Here is a 19,487-nt window from a genome sequence, read left to right as displayed (position 1 = left end):
ATAATGTATTTTGGAGAGGTCTTTTTGGGTTGAGGTCTTAGTTGTTCTCTAAATTCATGGGCTTGTATATCCAGTTCCTTCCGTAGGTTTGGGAATTTCCAGGTTATTTTAAAAAAAGCCTCTGTCTCCCCTCTCCTGTCTTCTTCTGGGATATCCATTACCTTCTGGCACTCTTCCTAAAAGAGCCAGATCACTTAAGTAGAATTTTCTTAAATATTTAAAGATACGATCATATTTCTAATTCTACATATATCCTTTCTAGATTTCTGTTTTTCAGATAATTCTGTCTTCCATGGTCTGATCTACTTACAATGTTTCTTTTATTTTTATTTTTTTTAATTTAGTGATTTTTATTTTTTCCATTATAGCTGGTTTATAGTGTTCTGTCAATTTTCTACTGTACAGCAAAGTGATCCAGTCACACATACATATATACATACTTTTTCTCATATTATCCTCCATCATGCTCCATCATAAATGACTAGATACAGTTTCCAATGCTATACAACAGGATCTCATTGCTTATCCATTCCAAAGGCAATAGTTTGCATCTATTAACCCCACATTCCCAGTCTATCCCACTCCCGCCCCCTCCCCTTTGGCAACCATAAATCTGCTATTCAAGTCCATGAGTTTCTTTTCTGTGGAAAGGTTCATTTGTACCATATTTTAGATTCCAGATATAAGTGATATCATATGGTATGTCTTTCTCTTTCTGACTTGCTTCACTTAGTATGAGAGTCTCTAGTTCCATCCATGTTGCTGGAAATGGCATTATTTTTTCTTTTTGATGGCTGAGTAGTATTCCATTATGTATATATACCACATCTTCTTAACCCATTCATTTGTCAATGGACATTTGAGTTGTGTCCATGTCTTGGCTATTGTGAATAGCACTGTGATGAACATATGGGTGCATATGTCTTTTTCAAGGAAAGTTTATGCCCAAGAGTGTGATCGCCCAAGAGTGCGATTTCTGGGTCATACGGTAGTTCTAGGTATAGTTTTCTGAGATACCCCCATGCTGTTTTCCATAGTTTTCTAATTTACGTTCCTACTAACAGTGTAGGAGGGTTCCCTTTTCTCCACACCCTCTCCAGCATTTGTTATTTGTAGGCTTATTAATGATGGCCATTCTGACTGGTGTGAGGTGGTACATCATAGTAGTTTTGATTTGCATTTCTCTAATAATCAGTGATGCTGAGCATTTTTTTCATGTGGTTGTTGGTTGGCCATCTGTATATCTTCTTTGGAGAAATGTCTATCCAGGTCTTTTGCCCATTTTTCAATTGGATTTTGGCTTTTTTGCTGTTGAGTTGTGTAAGTTGTCTGTATATTTTAGAGATTAAGCCCTTGTCATTTGCATCATCTGAAACTATTTTGTCCCATTCTGTAAGTTGTCCTTTTGTTTGTTTGTTAATGGTTTATTTTCCTGTGCAAAAGCTTGTCAGTTTGATTAGGTCCCATTGGTTTATTTTTGCTTTTTTTTTTCTGTTGCCTTGGGAGACTGACCTGAGAAAACATTTGTAAGATTGATGTCAGAGAATGTTTTGCCTATGTTGTCTTCTAGGAGTTTGATGTTGTCTTGTCTTATGTTTAAGTCTTTAAGCTATTTTGAGTTTACTTTTGTGCATGGTGTGAGGGTATGTTCCAGTTTCACTGATTTACATGCAGCTGTCTAGTTTTCCCAGAACCACTTGCTAAAAAGATGTCTTTTTCTCATTTTATATTCTTGTCTCCTTTGTTGAAATTTAAGTGATTGTAGGTGTCTGAGTTTATTTATGGGTTCTCTATTCTGTTCCATTGGTCTGTATGTCTGTTTTGGTACTGTCTTGATCACTGTGGCTTTGTAATATTGCCTGAAGTCTGGGAGAGTTATGCCTCCTGCTTAGTTTTTATTCCTCAGGATTGCTTTGGCGATTCTGGGTCTTTTATGGTTCCATATAAATTTTTGGATTGTTTGTTCTGGTTATGTGAAAAAAAAGGGAGAAATCACAATGGATACCACACTAATATAAAAAGCCAAAAAAGAATACTATGGACAGGTATATGCCAACAAATTTAAAACCCAGAAGAAATGGACAACTTTCTCGAGACTTATAGCCCGCCAAATCCAAATCAAGAAGAAATAGATTAACTGAACTGACCAATTACTAGAAATGAAATTGAATATGCAATAAAAACACTTCCTACAAACAAAGTCCAGGACCAGATGGCTTTACAGTTGAATTTTACCAAACATACAAAGAGGAACTTATACCCATCCTCCTTAAACTTTTTCAAAAGGTTGAAGAAGAAGGAACATTCCCAAAGACAATCTATGACACCACCATCGCTGTAATATCAAAACCAGACAAAGATACTACCAAAAAAAGAAAATTGTAGGCCAATATCTTTAATGAACATAGATGCAACAATTCTCAAAAAAATTTTAGCCAATCGAATCGAAAAACATATGAAAAAGATCATACACCACAACCAAGTGGGATTCATCCCAGGTTCACAAGGATGGTTCAACATACACAAATAAATCAATGTTAACAAAAGAAAAGTCAAAAATCCCATGATTATCTCAATATATGCAGAAAAAACATCTGACAAAGCCCAATATCCATTCATGATAAAAACTCTTCCCAATGTGGGTATAGAGGGAACATATCTTAACCATAATCAAAGCCATTTATGACAAACCCACAGCAAATATAAGTCAATGGAGAAAAGCCGAAAGCCTTACTACTAAAATCTGGAACAAGACAGGGACTCCTACTCTTACCACTTTTAGTCAACATAGTATTGGAAGTCCCAGGCACAGCAATCAGACAAACAAAAGAAATAAAAGGTACCCAAATTGGTAGATAAGAAGTGAAATTGTCACTCTATGCAGATGACGTGATACTATATAGAGAAAATCCTAAGGACTCCACACAAAAACTACTCTAACTGATGAATGAATTAATCAAAATAGCAGGATACAAGAGTAACATTCAGAAATCCAGTGCATTTCTGTATACTAACAATGAAATATTAGAAAAGCAATACAAAAATACAATACCTTTTAAAATTGCACCCCACAAATTTACATACCTGGGAATAAATCTGACCAAGGACACAAAAGACTTATATGATGAGAACTATAAAATATTAATCAAGGAGATTAAAGAGGATTCAAAGAAATGGACAGATATTTTATGTTCTTGGATTGGAAAAATTAATATTGTAAAAATGGCCATGCTACTCAAAGCAATCTACAGATTCAGTGCAATCCCTAGTAAATTATCCAGTGCTTTCAAATGCATTTTCGTCTCCTTTATTGAGTTTTTCAGCTCCAGACTTTTTGTTTGCTTCTTTTTCAGTTTCACTTTCTTTGGTAAAGTGTTCTTTCTGTTCATTAATTTTATTCCTGAGCTCATTGAACTTTTTGAGTTTTCCTATGAATACACGAGTTTCTTCATGACAGTTATTTTGAATTGTTTATCAGTTACTTTGAAATAGTCCATGACTTTACTCTTGGTTTCTGGAGCAGTGTCTTTCTTTGTGTGCTAAGAGTGTTATTGTGATTCTTTACAGTGCTTGAAGATGTGGTCCACATTTGAAGTAGCGAATACCTTTCTTCTTTAACCCCCCCTTTTTTTTTCTTCCTTCACAATAAAGGATTTAACAGGTTAGATATTAGAGGTCTTTCTTTTGTTTTTCAGTAGGTGGTGTTAAAGCACAAGTTTTTTGGTTTCTCTCACTTGAGCTGCCTCTGGTTGTATTTTAGAGATGGCACTATCTACCCTCCACTGCCATTCAGAAGTACTGCCCAGTGTCCTTTTTCACTGCTGATTATTGGTACCTTGCTGCTGCTCATGCTGCTGCTGGCAATACTTGAGTCATTGGGATGGCAGGTGCTACTCCAGTGTCAGACATCTCTTGAGTCATAGGCTCAACTGATGTATTGAGAGTAGGCTGGATTGGGGAGAATTGTGGGTACCTCTGCTGTGTCTTGAATTGTGCAGTTGGTGTCACTGTTGCAGGTGGGAGGCAAGGTGGGGGTAAGCTGTGAGTGCATCTATGGCTGGAGAGTTGGGGTTACAGGCCCTGCACTGCTCTTGCCCACCTGTGGTCACAAGTACTGCTGTGGTCGGGAGGCCAGAGTTGTGTGTGCTCCACCACCTCCCTCTCCCAACCTTCCCCACTGGGTTGCTACTAAGTTCTCTAGGGCTGCAGGTTCAGCTGTTGTGGCTGAGGATCAAGGATCACAAGCACTCCTCTGCTGTTCCCTTGGTTGTTGCCTCCTCTATGTGCTTGGGCCCACCTACCTTTCAGTGTACAGATGAGTAAATTTCTCCAGTGTTCTGCTCTGTTGGGTAGAGCCACCTCTGTTGAGTTGCGAATATTCTACTGGCTGTAGATTAAAGGGGAGTGACAAAGGTTGTGTCTCACACCACCATAATTCTGACATCAGTCTCTCTTGTTTTAGTGTATTGTGTTTACTGGTATAAATTTCCCTCTTGATATTGCTTTTGTTTCATTTCATAATTTTTGGTATGTTCTTCTTTCACATTCATTTGTCTCAATATATTTTCTAACTTCTCTTGTGATTCTTTTCTTTGACCCATTGGTTGTTCAGGAGTGTGTTTTTAATTTCAACATTATTTGTGGATTTTCTAGTTTTCTTTGTTACTGATTTCAAGTTCGATTCCATTCTGGTTAGAAAAGATATGTGGTATGATTTCAATCTTCTTAAATTTGTTACAAAGAGATCATGGCCTAACAAGTGATGTACCCTGGAGAATGTTCCTTGTATGCTTGAGAAGAATGTATATTTTGTTGTTCTAGGTAGAGTATTATTTTAATGTTTTTTAGGTCCAATTAGTCTATAGTATTGTTCAAGTCCTCTTTTTTTTTTAAATCAACATTGGTCTGTTTGATTTCCACATTACTGAAGATGAAATATCAAAATCTCTATCATTACTGTGTTACTATCTAGTTCTCATTTCAATTCTGTCAGTATTTGCTTCACATATCCAGGGGCCCTGCTGTTAGTTGTTTATTTATTTATAGTTGTTATACCTCATGGTGAGCTGACTCTTTAATCATTTTATAATTCCTTCTTTGTGAAAGTTTTTTTATTTAAAATCTATTTATCTGATTAAGTCTGGCCACTCCTGTCCTCTGTTGGTTACCATTTTCATGGGATATATTTTTTTCATCCTTTCACATTCAGCCTATGTATAACTTTATATCTAAGGTGTGTTTCTTATAAGTGGCATATTGTTGTGTCTTTTAAGAAAATCCATTTAATCACTCTATGTCTTGTGGTTTTCTGTGAGAACTGTCCGAGATGTAGATGTAATTTTTGGTGTGTTTGTAGGGGGAGGTGAGCTCCATGTCCTCCTGCTTTATCACCTTGATCTCCACCTCCAACTCTACTTCTTTTGATTGGAAATTTAATCTATTTAAATTTAAAGCAATTACCAGTAGAGAAGGATTCACTATTGCCACTTTGTTGTTTATGTGTCCTAGTCTTCTAGTTATTTTGTCACTCTTCCCTCCTTTGTAGCTGTCCTCTGTATTTTGTTGATTTTTTGTAGTTACACACTTTGACTCCTTCCTCATTTTCTTTTGTGACTCCTCCATAGATATTTTCTTTGTGGTTACCAAGGGGATTGCATCAAACATCTATAACATCTATTTTAAACTGACAATGACAACATTAATTGCATATGAAACTCTACTCTTACATTTCCTCCCTCCTACTTTATGTTATTGATGTCACAAACTGTATCTTTGAATATTCTGTGTCCTATAACATAGTTTTAAATAGTTACTTTGCATTATTTATAACATTCTATACCAGAATTAGAAGTAATTTATACAACACCATTACAATATCACAAAACTATATATACATATGTCTATATATTTACCTTTATCAGAGAGTTTTACATTTTCAAATGCTTTAATATTGGTATCTAGCGTGTCCCTTCCTGCCTCCCAACTTGAAGAATCCTCTTTAGCAATATTCATAAGAAAGGCAAGTCTAGAACTCTCTCAGTTTTTCCTTAGGGAAGGCCTTTTCTCCTTCTTAAAAATATTTTCCTTAGTAAAACGTTGGAGTAAAACAAAAATAAATGAGAAATTTTCAAACAAAAATTTAGAAAAATTATTACTAGCAGATACACCAAAACAAAATAAAGGATATTAAGGTCTTAACATAAATTCTATTAACTAGAGTTAAATATTTGTTTCTTTCTTGAGGATAAAAATTATAGTGAAATAAATAAACCATACATGCACTATCAGTAAGTTTTGACAAATGCATTACTGTTATCCTGAAAGTACTTTTAATTTTTGAAGGACATCTTTACTGGCTACAAATACTAGGATGAGAGTTCTGAACCATTATCTTTGAAATTATTGCACTTTTCCTATTGTATCTCTCCTCTCTGACATTTTAATTAGATGTATAGACCTTTTCACTTTTTATTTCTCAAGCCCTAATATGTATTTTTGTGACTTTGTTTCTCTTTATGCTTCATTCTGAATATTTTCTTTTGACCTGTCTTCCAATTCACTGAAACACTCTTTGGCTGTATCTATAGGCTTCCAGCAAAATTCTTAGCCCTTCCCTATCCAAGGTCTAAATCTATCTGAATCCCAAGTCACATCAATAAAGTTTATAAGATCAGGTTTTAAAACCTGCTAAATGCCTTATCAGATCAGTTCCCTCTTATCAGATCAGTTTTCTGCTCTTTAGCTTGAGGGCAAAGATGAGGAAAGGCTAGAGTAGGGTAGGAAAGTTGTGCTGAAACAAATGCTGATGAATAAAAGTCATCCTTTCTCTTTCTTTTGACTACTATAAGGAAATATTTTTGAGGTGGTATAGAGACTGTGGTAGCATATCTCCATGGAGGAGATTTTCGAATTTGTACATGTTGCTATGAGCTATGAGAATAAATTCCCATGCACAACATAATCAAGAGGCTAGTCATCCAAATATCCAAAATATATGCATATATATTTTTCCCTAAGATTCATTGCTTAGACTTTACTATGGGATCAACTAGACTTCAACCTATATTATGGGTACCATTTTCCCTAAAGTTATGTGCAAAGTTTTAAAGGGCTTTAGTGTGTCTCTTTCTACCAAGACTACTAAAATGTTGTAGAATGATATTTAAATACTTGGAGTTCCCATTGTGGTGTGGTGGAAACGGGACTATGTATCCATGGAATCTGACTAGTATCCATGAGGATGTAGGTTCGATTCCTGGCCTTGCTTGGTGGGTTGGGGATCTGGTGTAGCCCTTGAGCTGTGGTGCAGGTTGCAGATGCAGCTCGGATCCCACAAGGTTGTGGCTGTGATGTAGGCAGGCAGCTGTACCTCTGATTTGACCCCTAGCCTGGGAACCTCCATATGCTGTGGGTGTGGCCCATAAAATAAAATAATAAAATAAAAAAATATATGCTCATTGTAAAAAGTCACAATTAGAGCTATACAAAGAATTAAGCTTCTCTGTGTATTTTCCTTTCATATTCCCTTTCCCAAAAGAAATCAATAGCAATAGTCTGGAGATTATACACTCAAATCTTACTCTTATTCAAATATAATTAAATATATAAGCTACCTACCTGCACGACTAAATTTTAGAAAAACAAGATCATATCCCACATATTACTTTTCACCTTTATATTATGGCCATAACTTCAGTTCTGATTAGCCAAACAAGTGATATCTGTTATTGTAATAATAATGCTGGAGATAAAGATTATCCATAATAACTTCAATTTAAAGTTAGAATTAGAATTATGCTATACTTTGCATGAATCCATGTAGGTTTAACAGTTTTGTTTTGTTTTGTTTTTTGTCCTTTTTAGGGCTGCACCCATGGCATATGGAGGTTCCCAGGCTAGAGGTCTAATTGGAACTGTGCCTGACAGCCTATGCCACAGCCACAGCAATGCAGGATCCGAGCCCCATCTGCAACCTACACCACAGATCACGGCAACACTGGATCCTTAACCCAGTGAGCGAGGCCAGGGATTGAACCCGCAACCTCATGGTTCCTAGTTGGATTTGTTTCTGCTGCGCCATGATGGGAACTCCAAGTTAAACAGTTTTTTAAATAGAGTAGGTGCTCACAGGAATTTGTTGAAGAGAAAAATAAAAGCATAGGGATCATTTGATGTTATAATTTTTTCAATACATTTGATAAGATTTCCTAAATAAAGCAAAATAAAATGAAACAGCACAGAATGGACTATGAAATTATGATGTATTGAAAAGTTAAAACTTCTATGAATATAAAACATTCTAATTATAGAAAATATATAATTGTTCCAAGGATTATTTAAACAAAAACCGAAATTAAGTACCAAGTGATAGTAGGGTTCATTAGTAAAATTAGGCTAAATTTCTGTGAAATTTGTCTCTGTATAAAAGCAATGGCTTTTCCAATAATTAATTTGAAATATTATTTCTCATAAAGCTGTTTGAAAAATCTAGAACAACTACACAAGGAAGAAAGAGCTTCTGAATTGTTAAAAGTCTTGATTCTTCTGTTAAAGGTTATGCATTTTAATAGGATCTTTTGGCTGATTTATGTAAAGCTTTGTATTTTTCATTTTCTCAAGCCTGTCGTGGTAGTGATGTATGGTATATTTTAGCATCAAGTTTGCCATAAGCAATAAACTCAGAGCCCCAAAAGAAATTTTAATATATTTCCCCATTTTTAACCTGGAGCTTTCCATTATTCAGTTATTTTGTTTGGGATCCCATGTTAAGTTGATATAATTTTTACATTGAAATAAACAATTTAAGATTTTAACTTAAAGGTAAAATTTAAACAGATTAATTATTTAATATGAAAATTTCAGGGTCATTGTAAACAATGTGAAAATCTTAGTGATAACTTAAATTTTACACTAACAACCTCTTCTAAAGGTTGTATTTTATATTCTAGTTTGGAGCATTTTTCTCTAAGAAGATGAAAGAAAAATAAAAAAGAAAGTGACTCTTGTTAATTGGTATACAACATCAAATGGAAGCATGTTTATAAAATTCTGTAAGAAGGAAAAAATGAAGTATGAAAATAATAATTAGTTTACTTCAAAAATTCTTATTACAGAACTAGTAGCTGTTACAGGGGGTATGAAGATGACAAAGGAGTCTTTAAGAAATTTACAACCTTGTAGAAATAGTAAGTTAAGTCCTTAACTATAACACAAACTGCCTAAGTTAATCATCACAAGAAAGGAAGAAACAAAGTGTTAGTATGGTTCATCTGGTGTGGGTAGGTGTATAAGAGTATTTGAATTCGATCTGGCCTCATAAGCAGTATGTAAACAGAGAAGAAAGGGAGGAATAAAGTAAGACAGATAAGAAAGAATAAGCAAAGGCAAGGGAAGAGAGAAGCAAGAAAGAGAACAAGAGAGAACAAAGGTATATGTGGGGGAGTCCAGGGAGCAAGACCAAAAAAGGATGTTATGGCAACATGTCATATGGCCCTCAATTCATGTATCCATCTTATTTATTGAGAGAACAATGTAGCACCATTCGTGCAGAGAAACAACAACTAGAAAGAAAGAAAACCTAATAAGGCAGGTGAGTAGAATATGGAGAGAATAAAGCACGGAGTTCACTTAAGAAAGTTACACCTGGTCCAAGAGTTTGGGCAAGATATAAGTTTAACTAGAGAGATGGGCACAGAGATGGAATAATATACAAGACATTAAAACTAGCTTGTAAAGGACTAGTTAACCAACTGAATGTTCCTGGTAATGGAAAGACAACTGTGAGAAATGATTCATTTTTCCTGTGCCTGAGTTTCTAGTGGGAAAACAGACATGTTATATAACAAAAATAAGGAAAAAGTGTACTTGGATAGGAAAATGAGCTCAAAGTTTTTACATAATGAGTTTGACACAGATTGGCTATCACGTCCAGCAGCCAATCAGAAAATAGGGATCTGGAGTTAAGGAGAAAAAAAAAAAATTAGTAGAAAGACCAGAAAGTGTCTTGAGAATTATCTACATAGAGGTAAAAAGTAGACATGTGGGAAAAGACAAAAATCTTAGAGAGGGAAAATATTGAACAAAGAATAAAATGCAGCAATAAAGGCAAACTGAGGTATATATACATGTTGAAGGTCATAAGCAAAGAAGATACTGAAGGAGACAGAAGAAATCTTGAGAAAGGAGAAGAAAAAATCAGAATAATACAATGACATATACACACTATAAGAAAAATTTTCAAGGAGATGGTGGCCATTATCAGAGAAAATGATTAATGATTATGAAGACTGAGAAAAGACCAATAGCAATTTGTCAAAGTAATTGAGGTCAAGCTAGATTGAAGATGTGTAATAAAGTTAATGGAAACTAAGGGATTTTAGGGAACAGATACAGATTTTCAGAGTGGTATTCGAGGCATACATTCGAAGCCTCACTATTATTTGGGGTAGAGTGTTAATTAATTTGTTAATAGGAGTTTGAAATGACAATATGATTTTGATAAAATATGTGGAAGAATATCTGTCATTTTTTGGCCTCTAGCATTTATTCATCTTTCTTTTGTTTTTTTTTTTTTTTTTTTCTCCCTAGAATCCCCTTTTCTACTACTTGGGTAGGTACAGGAGTAAAGCTGGTGACTTGGCTAATGCTTTACCCAAGCCATCGAGATGTAACAGGATTTCTGCGAAAGGAACTCTTACTATTTCCCTCTGGATTCAAACTAAGAATGCCACCCCATAGCCTTATTTGTAGAAAAAGAAAAGAAAAGAAAAAAGTCCTTAAGGAGGTCCCATTTAATAAATTAAGTTAAAATGATGAGGATAAAAAGGATGTCTAAATATATACAAATATACCTATACACATAAAACTCTGATGAAAGAAATCAAAGAACCAAATAGAGAGATATTCTATGATTATGGATAGGAAGTTTCAATATTGTTGAGATGTCAGTTCTTTCCAACTTGATCTATAGATTCAATGTGATCCCACTGAAAATCTTAGCATGTTACTTTGCGGATGATAAAAAACGGATTCAAATGTTTATATGGAAAGGTAAAAGAACAGAATAGCAGCACAGTATTGAATGACAAGAACAAATTTGGAATCTGACATTATCTGACTTTAAGACATACTATAAAGTTACAGTAATTAAGACATTGTGGTGCTGGCAAAGGAATAGACAAATAGATCAATGGAACAGAATACAGAACCCAGAAACAGGTCTACATAAATACAGTCAACTGATCTTTGACAAAGGGAGTAAGGCAATATAATGGAGAAAAGATAGTCTTTTTAACAAATAGTGCTAGAACCACTAGATATCCACACATAAAAAAATGAATCCTGACAAAGGCCGCATACCCCTTTACAAAAACTAACTCAAATTGAATTACAGACCCAAATGTAAAAAGGCAAAACGATAAAATTCCTAGAAGGTAAAATAGGAGAAAATCTTGATGACCTTGGGTTTAGTGATGACTTTTAGATATAATACCAAAGGTATGATCCAAGAAAAAAATAAGTTGGATTTCATTAAAATTAAAAACTTCTGCTCTGTGAAAGGCACTACCAAGAGAATAGACAAGCCATAAATTGGATGAAAATATTTGCAGAAGACATAGCTGATAAAGAACTATTTCCAAAATATAGAGAAAACACTTAAAACTCAATATTAAAAAAACAGTTTGAATAAAAAATCAGCAGACATTGGAACAGATCTCTCACCAAATATGAAATAGAGATGGCAAATAAATATATGAAAAGATGTTCTACACCATATGTCATCAGAGAAATGCAAATTAAAACAGCAGTGATATACCTTTACACACCTTATTAGAATGATGAATGCCCAAAACACTGATAACACCAAAAGCTGGCAAGGATGTGGAGCAATAGGAATCTTTATTCACTGTTGGTGGGAATGCAAAATGGCACAGCCATTTGGAAGACAGTTTGGTGGTTTCTTGTAAACTTAAACGTACTCTTATCATATAATCCAGCAATCATACTCTTTGGAATTTATCCAAAAGAGCTGAAAACGCCACACAAAAACATGCACATGGATGTATTACAGAAGCTTTATTCACAATTGCTAAAATTTAGATGCAACCAAGATTTCCTTTAGTATGTGAATGGATAAATAATGTTATATTCAGATAATGGAATATTATTAAGCACTTAAAAATGCATGTAAAGGCATGCAGGAATGTTAAATGGATATTACTAAGTGAAAGAAGCCAATTTAAAAATGACAACATACTGAATTATTCTAACTATATAACCTTCTGGAAAAGGCAAAAATATGGAGATAATAAAAAGATCAGTGATTTTCAGGGGCTGGATGGAGTAATAAACATGGAAAGGTGGAGCATGGAAAATATGGGGGTAGTGAAAATATTTTGCATGATACCATAATGATGGATACATGTCATGCATAGAATGTACAAAACCAAGAGTGAACGGTAATATAAACTATGAACTCTAAGTGATTATGATCTGCCATGTAGGTAATTACAATTGTAACAAATGTTCCCCTTTGGCAAGGCATATTGATAATGAGGGACACCACACATGTGTGGGGGTGAGGAGTAGTTGGCAAATTTCTGTACCCACCCTCCAATTTTTCTGTGAACCTAAAACTAAAAAAATAAAGTCTTAATTTGAAAAAAAAAAAAGAAATATGCTATCAAACCATGAAAAGATATGAAAGAACCTAAATGTATAAAAATTAGTAACTTAAAGAAGGCAACCCGAAAAGGCAACATACTGAATAAGTCCAACTTCATGATATTCTGGAAAAGGCAAAACATGAGAGATTGCCAGAGGTTAAGAGAAAAAAGAAGGATGAGTAGGAAGAGGATGGAGGGTTTTTAGAGCAGTGAAGCTATTCTGTATGATACTCAAATGGTGGATACAAGTCATTATATGTTTGTCCAAACCCACAGCATGTACACCACCAAGAGTAAATTGTCACATAACTACGGACTTTGGGTGATAATGGCATGTCAGTAAAAATTCATTAACTGTAACAAATATTCTGTTGTGGTATGGGATGTTGATAGTGGCGGTGGGGGCGGGGAGGGGGGGAATTGTGCATGTGTAGGAACTCTCTGTATCTTCTGCTGAGTGTTTCTGTGAACTGAAAAATTAGTCTAAAGTCAGCATAGGTAATACTGAAAAGTTGCATTTTCAATCAGTTATAAAATAACCAGTAAGAGTTAATGGTATTTTTCCTGACTGTCCAACGATGTTGAAACAATGAATATATTCAAAATAAAAATGGTGACACTCAGTAGAATAAACCTGATTGGCTAAATATAGTGATTTCTTTTCATCCTCATTTTCAAATGCCTCTGCAACATATTATTGGCTGAGATGAGAGCAGCAGAAAAGAGAAAAATAAACTGGTATGATGAAAGCAAAGAAATATTACAGAAATAAGTACTGTAGATGAAGTAAAAGGGGAAAAAAAGGAACAGATCACAGAGATCATGGATAGGATGCATTAACCAATTAATCAATGGCTCTTCTGATAAATATACATATTTATAAGAATGAAAAAGTAATGAGAAAAAGTGGAACATGATAATTGAGAACTGTTATGTAATTTTTAAAATATAGAAATAGCTTAGTAAACAAAGTTCAACAATACTTTTCAAGACTTATGTATATAATTAGATGTTCTGCAGTTGTCAGGTACTGGGGACACCTAAAAAAAAAAAAAAAAAGGAAAAGCACCATATTTACTTAGTGTCAGTGAGTTATGCACCTTAAAGAAGTAATAACATTGCTTTCTGAAAGAGGGCAAATGGACAGTGAAAATCAATGAAATACCAAAGCAGTGAATAATGAGCTATTTAGGTAGAGTTGAACATATAATGGCCAATGTATCTAAATCAGAATTTGGTGGTTTTGATTTTTCTGTGTGTGCACATGACAGCAGAGGTAGCAGGGACGTAGAAGAAAGAGGCTCCTTTCAGTGGGTCTGAAAGATGTCTGGATAATATAGCTTCATTCTCTTGAGGGTTACCAGCTTTTTGGTAAAAGGTCATCAATAGTCATCTTCCAGCCCAATTCAATGATCTATTTCAATCCTATCTATCTTAATTTTTTCTGGATAAATGACATCAAATATTATTTTCTACCTTTGGAAACCCACTGTGAGATTTCTGGGGCTCCCATTTGTTTTCGTCCTTAGCCAATCCTCAATTCTCTTGATGCTTTTTTCTTTGTTTTTGTTTTTTTGCCTTTTCTTGAGCCGCTCCTGCGGCATATGGAGGTTCCCAGACTAGGGGTCTAATCGGAGCTGTAGCTGCCAGCCTATGCCAGAGCCACAGCAACGTGGGATCCGAGCCGCGTCTGCAACCTATACCACAGCTCACGGCAACGCCGGATTGTTAACCCACTGAGCAAGGGCAGGGATCGAACCCGCAACCTCATGGTTCCTAGTCGGATTCGTTAACCACTGCGCCACGACAGGAACTCCTCTCTTGATTCTTAATATTTTCTATCATGCACATAACTATGAGAGTGCTTCATGTCTCTGTGAGAGAACACCAAAGATGCAGAAGACTTCTTCCAATCCTTTACATCTCAAGGAGCAGACTTTTAATCAAAGGGTCTAATCCAGACTTTAACTATTCTGCAAAACATTTTAAAATTGACATTCCACTGTATCTTGACAGTCAATGTATTTAAAGGAAATTCTTTATTACACTTTTGCTTTACTTTCCATCTTTTATTTGTATGTTTGTTTCCTTGTATATTTCTGGATAAGCTTTTATTTCTCCTTTTCTCCTCCTTTCAAACTTTGTATAATAAAATTTACAGTTTCTCCTCAAACCTTTCCCCTAATGCTAATGCCCAATAACCTAATTCTTAATTTACTAGATGATTTAATATTTGATATACACTGTCCTGTATTTTCCTCAATTAATGTATATATCATTCCCTTTTCAAATAAATGATCAACCTCAGAAATACTGAGGCTACTTCCACAGTATGCAAAAGTTCCCGGGACAGGGATCAAACTCATGCCATAGCAGGGACCTGAGCCACAGCAGTGACAATGGTGGATATTTAACCCACTGAGTTACCAGGAAACACCTGTAATATCTTTTATATCATAGAGAGCTCTTAAAACTATAAACATTTGCAAAATTCTTAGTAATTAGCTGAGAATCTGAAAAAAAATCACTACTGATAAAATTCTTTACCCTTTCATCTGTTATAGAACTACATACACAGAGACAATGCACATATCTCAACTTTCTCTTTAAATCATTGTCAATCTCAAATTTACTTGCCTTGTCCTCCAAGTGCAATTCTAAAAAGCGTAGGTAAGCCACAGGTGCAAATGCATCAGCTGAATGTATGACTACTTCTGATGAATCCCTGAAATAGAAAAATTTATCATACATTTATCTACTATGCAAGATGTTTCGTGGCAAATTACTCCTTCTAGTGACTACAGGAGACCAAAAATCCTCATTTTTGAATTTATTTCTACTAGTATACTACTGTATACATATTTACTACATAATTAGTGATTAACATCTATTTTTAATAACCCAGTATTTAATTGGGAGAAGGACTGAGGATACAAAACTTTCAGGAACAAGTAAAGAAGCTTTTCATCTTTATCAGGACACATAGTTCAACTTTCAGGTTCACTCAAAGCTCTGAATGATTTTAAAACCTGAAACTTCTACTCAATTTCGTTTTCACAAATTTGGTTGGTATGGGCTAACCATTAAACAATAGTGCTTTATCTTCATTATCCTTTTCATTTTTAAGAGGTAATTCATTCAGGGTTTCACACAAAATCTCAATTATCCTTCACAAAAGCACTACTTGTGATGGTTTTAAGCTCTAGATGAACTCTTCACACTGCAATATCATTGCTATTAAAATTGATTGTCTGACATGGTAATTACCATATTCAGGTGAAATAGTAAGAACTGCTTGTGGCACCATATGGATATATGTAAAATAGCTCAACTTTTATCAAAGATACCCTGTAAAGCACATATGAATAACTAAAATTATGTGTGAAGTTCTAATAACTAATTATCTTTTATTGTTGTTTATTAAGAAAGCAAGAGTGTTTTTGCATTTTAACTGAAGTTCTAAAAGCAGAAATTCCTCATATGTCTTTAATGCCTCAGGAACTAGTTCCAATGTTTATATTAATACACTGTTAGCATTCTAACCATTGCAGTACAGCAAAATAAATTCTTATTTGACTCTTTGCCACTAATGCAAAATATTTTTGAATCTTTTTTTTTTTGTAATACAAAGTTATTTAGTGGCAATAGAAGAAATCTCAAAATACTTGGATCTGACTATTAAATTTTCATGGGTAAAATCTGTTTACTTTCCATTTGAAAGATCAGAGATAGAGAAGAAAAGTTTGATGATAAAAAATATTAACTATTCATGAACCTTTAGTATCAAATATGCAGCTTGTTAGTGCTTTTAAAAAATAACATTTAAAAGGGCTTCTAAGACATTTAAAGAAAAGTAACACATTATAATAGAAATAGAATCATTAAAGAGACAGGATCATGAAAGAAAGTAATAACCTGCCTTCATAGACTACATAAGCCAAAAGATGCCTCCAGGTATAATGAGTAAGAGGGAGGGAAAGAGAAAGTAAAGAGGAGATCCTCTTGCTTTCTACCACCTGCCTCTCTGCTCTGTTAGCCCTAGTCTAGGCATCTTGTCTATTTACTTCAGAGTTGTCTGTTTTGGCCCTATCTTAGCTCATTAATTGATTCAGTTTCTAATTCCTGTGTACAATCTCATTCTTACATTAAATTCCAATCTCTCTGTTGCCAATCCCAGCTTTGGAAACTGACCTTGAGCCTTCATTACGCCTAATCTAGGCAGCTTGGTCCTGATATCCTTGACCATGGGTACACCAAACCTAGACTTAACCTGAGCCCATGATATATCAGTAGAAAGGAAGGGTGTTTCAGGCCCTTCCTTCTCGTGCCAGTTATCCCCACTAACAGAAGGTTGACAGTGAATAGCTCGGTTAATTGATAAAATTACTGCATTCTAAATCAAGACTGTTTTCCAGAGAAAACGTATAATATCCCGAGCACTAAATGAAGAGGAGTATGATTTTTATGGATTCTATTAATCTGTAATTTCTAATTGACTAACATCATTTCATTCACTTATACAAAGCCAGAGCCAACTGGGAGACTAGGTATAAAATGAACAGCTTTTAGCTTCAAATAGAATGATGCCACTATTGCTTTTCTTTTCTTTCATAAACTATCACCTGAAACTCAAAATTTTCCAGGGTTTCTGGTTTCTGTCTGTTTCATGGATTCCTCTGAAACCTAGAGCAGGACCTGCTGGAATACCCTCAGAGCAACCCAGAAAATTAAGAACAAATGTACCATAGCAAAAATGCTTTCCAGTTGGCCCTCCTCCTCTTTCCCCTATTAATAAAGTAATCAGTGTGGTCTGTACCTCTTATACAACTGAGGTTTCTCTGCAGTCAAATCTGGATCCCACGTTCCCTTACATTGCTGTGTTAGGCCTACCCCTAGTACAACGTCAAAAGAGTAGCTGGTTAAGTCTGGTCTGAGTCTGAGTCTCTCTTCCCTGATTCTAGGTTGCCAAGGTATGAGGTCAGGTCACTTCAAAAAACCGCTATTTTCTCTTGAGATTCAGTCATGGTCTTGGTTCCTACTCCCCTCTAAAAGACAACTGCACAGATACTCCCTGTGGATTCATACTTATCCTTACAGATATCTCTGTCATTTCTGTGAATCCTTGCCTGATATCCTCAGACAGTGCTAATTTTCTGATTTATGTGCTTTGGTAATGCATTTATACCCCTTTCATAGCATCCACTATATTATAGTGTTTATTATATAGGGCTTAATAATAATTATATTATATATATATTATAATTATTATACTATAACATATAGGGTTTGTGTGCTTGTCTTCCTTCTTAGAGAGGGACCAAGTTTTGTTTATCTTTGTCTGCCCATCCTTCCACACTCCACCCCTGGCTCAGTACAGAGTACACTGCCTTGTATTCATTCATTTGTTGAAAAAACAAATAACTGTACAGTTTAAGTTTGTTAAGTTACGCTTATATACTAACTATTGATACGATCACAAACCCACACTGATTTTTCAATTACCTATTTTCATACAAATATATACATTCTCATACATGCATACATGTATATGTATACATGAACATATGCACACATATATACCCCAATAACACCATACAGCATCTCAAGAATAATAAAAATGAAAATAAAAATTAAGACTTGTATAGATTTAAATACAAGGAAAATAGTTCATAAATTTTAATAAATTCCCAAGTGATACAGAAAAGATATGAGAAAGTACTTGATTCACCCTTACTGCAAAATGCCACATTATGATGCTCTGGGCTTCGTTATGTCTTGAAATTCAGGTAGGAAATAGAAGTAAGCGGGAAAATGAATGCATAGTGTTTTAATCATAGAATGTAGTTCTTCCTTTCATCTCTCCTTCCTTCCCATTGTTCACCCCTCCTTCCTTCCTATTGTCACTGCCGCATGTGACAACTCTGTAGAAGTAATATATTAATACTGAAAATTCAAATGAAAATATGAGATGGAATCAAATAATGACATTACAAATGTGTTCATTAACAGAGAGAAGAAAATTATCACTTTCAGTAATACAACATTGGGATTTTAGTTCTTACTTTTTTTCCTCAAAATATTGGCCATGTGAGTGGTTCTTACTTATGACATACATATACATACAGACTCCAAAGTAAGAAGTGAAAAGAAAGTAGGATTTTTATTTGAGGACATACAATTTAAAGTCTAGGCTGTAATTTCTTTATTAAAGCTCCTCAGGGAAAAAAATCCTCATTTTCTGATCTAAAAATTTGTATCTAAAAGTGACTAGACACATTATTAATTGATGAGAAACTGAACTGTAAAATATTCTAGTCAGATATTTTAAAAATTATTTCCAGAAAAAGAATATTATACCAATCTCTCCTACAAGATTTTTAAAATATTAATTGGAATTTGGCACAAAATGTTATCACATAATAAACTTCTAGAACCATCCTAATTTGTCTAAATTATTTCTTATACAAAACATATTTAATGTGTTTTTGAAAAAATCCCTAATTATAATCATATCATTTTATATGCAAAAGTTAATTTTTTCTCCTCAGTCTCTTTCTTATCAAAACATTTTTGAATCAGACATTTAAAAGGCAACTCCTTAATAATTAGTTGTGTGCCTATTGTGGAAGACTGCTACTATATCAATTATAATCAGAGAAATTATTAAACTTGTCCTCAAAATAAGTTCTACCTTACAGGATCCAGTACGGTTTTTTTTTTTTTTTTTTTTTTTTTTTGGAATGCAGAAGTTCCCAGGCCAGGAATGGAACCTGTACCACAATAGTGACCCAAGCCATAGCAGTGACAACGCCAGATCCTTTT

The 19,487-nt window shown here is 34.5% G+C and overlaps 1 protein-coding gene across 4 annotated transcripts in view; it reads right to left on the bottom strand.

The window, feature by feature from the left end:
- Positions 1-11,879: 11,879 nt before the first annotated feature.
- DPH6 (diphthamine biosynthesis 6) overlaps positions 11,880-19,487 on the bottom strand; it is a 172,882-nt gene continuing 165,274 nt past the window's right edge. For all 4 annotated transcript variants that reach the window (XR_014814563.1, XR_014814567.1, XM_021098213.2 and 1 more), the window contains 2 exons: positions 15,303-15,390; positions 11,880-13,705 (listed from right to left, as the gene is read on the bottom strand). Coding sequence is in view for 2 of the 4 variants with exons in the window: in XM_021098213.2 (XP_020953872.1) it covers positions 13,652-13,705; positions 15,303-15,390 (142 nt within the window). In the remaining 2 variants the exon portion in view is untranslated. The remainder of the gene's footprint in view (positions 13,706-15,302; positions 15,391-19,487) is intronic.

The sequence above is a fragment of the Sus scrofa genome, chromosome 1, assembly GCF_054392235.1.
Source record: "Sus scrofa isolate SSC_HxYL_T2T_F1_AM1 chromosome 1, Sscrofa_HxYL_maternal_Yorkshire_Landrace_v2.0, whole genome shotgun sequence".
NCBI lineage: Eukaryota > Metazoa > Chordata > Mammalia > Artiodactyla > Suidae > Sus > Sus scrofa.
The sequence above is the reverse complement of the archived record's forward strand: the minus strand, read 5'-3'. Positions and strand labels throughout refer to the sequence as shown.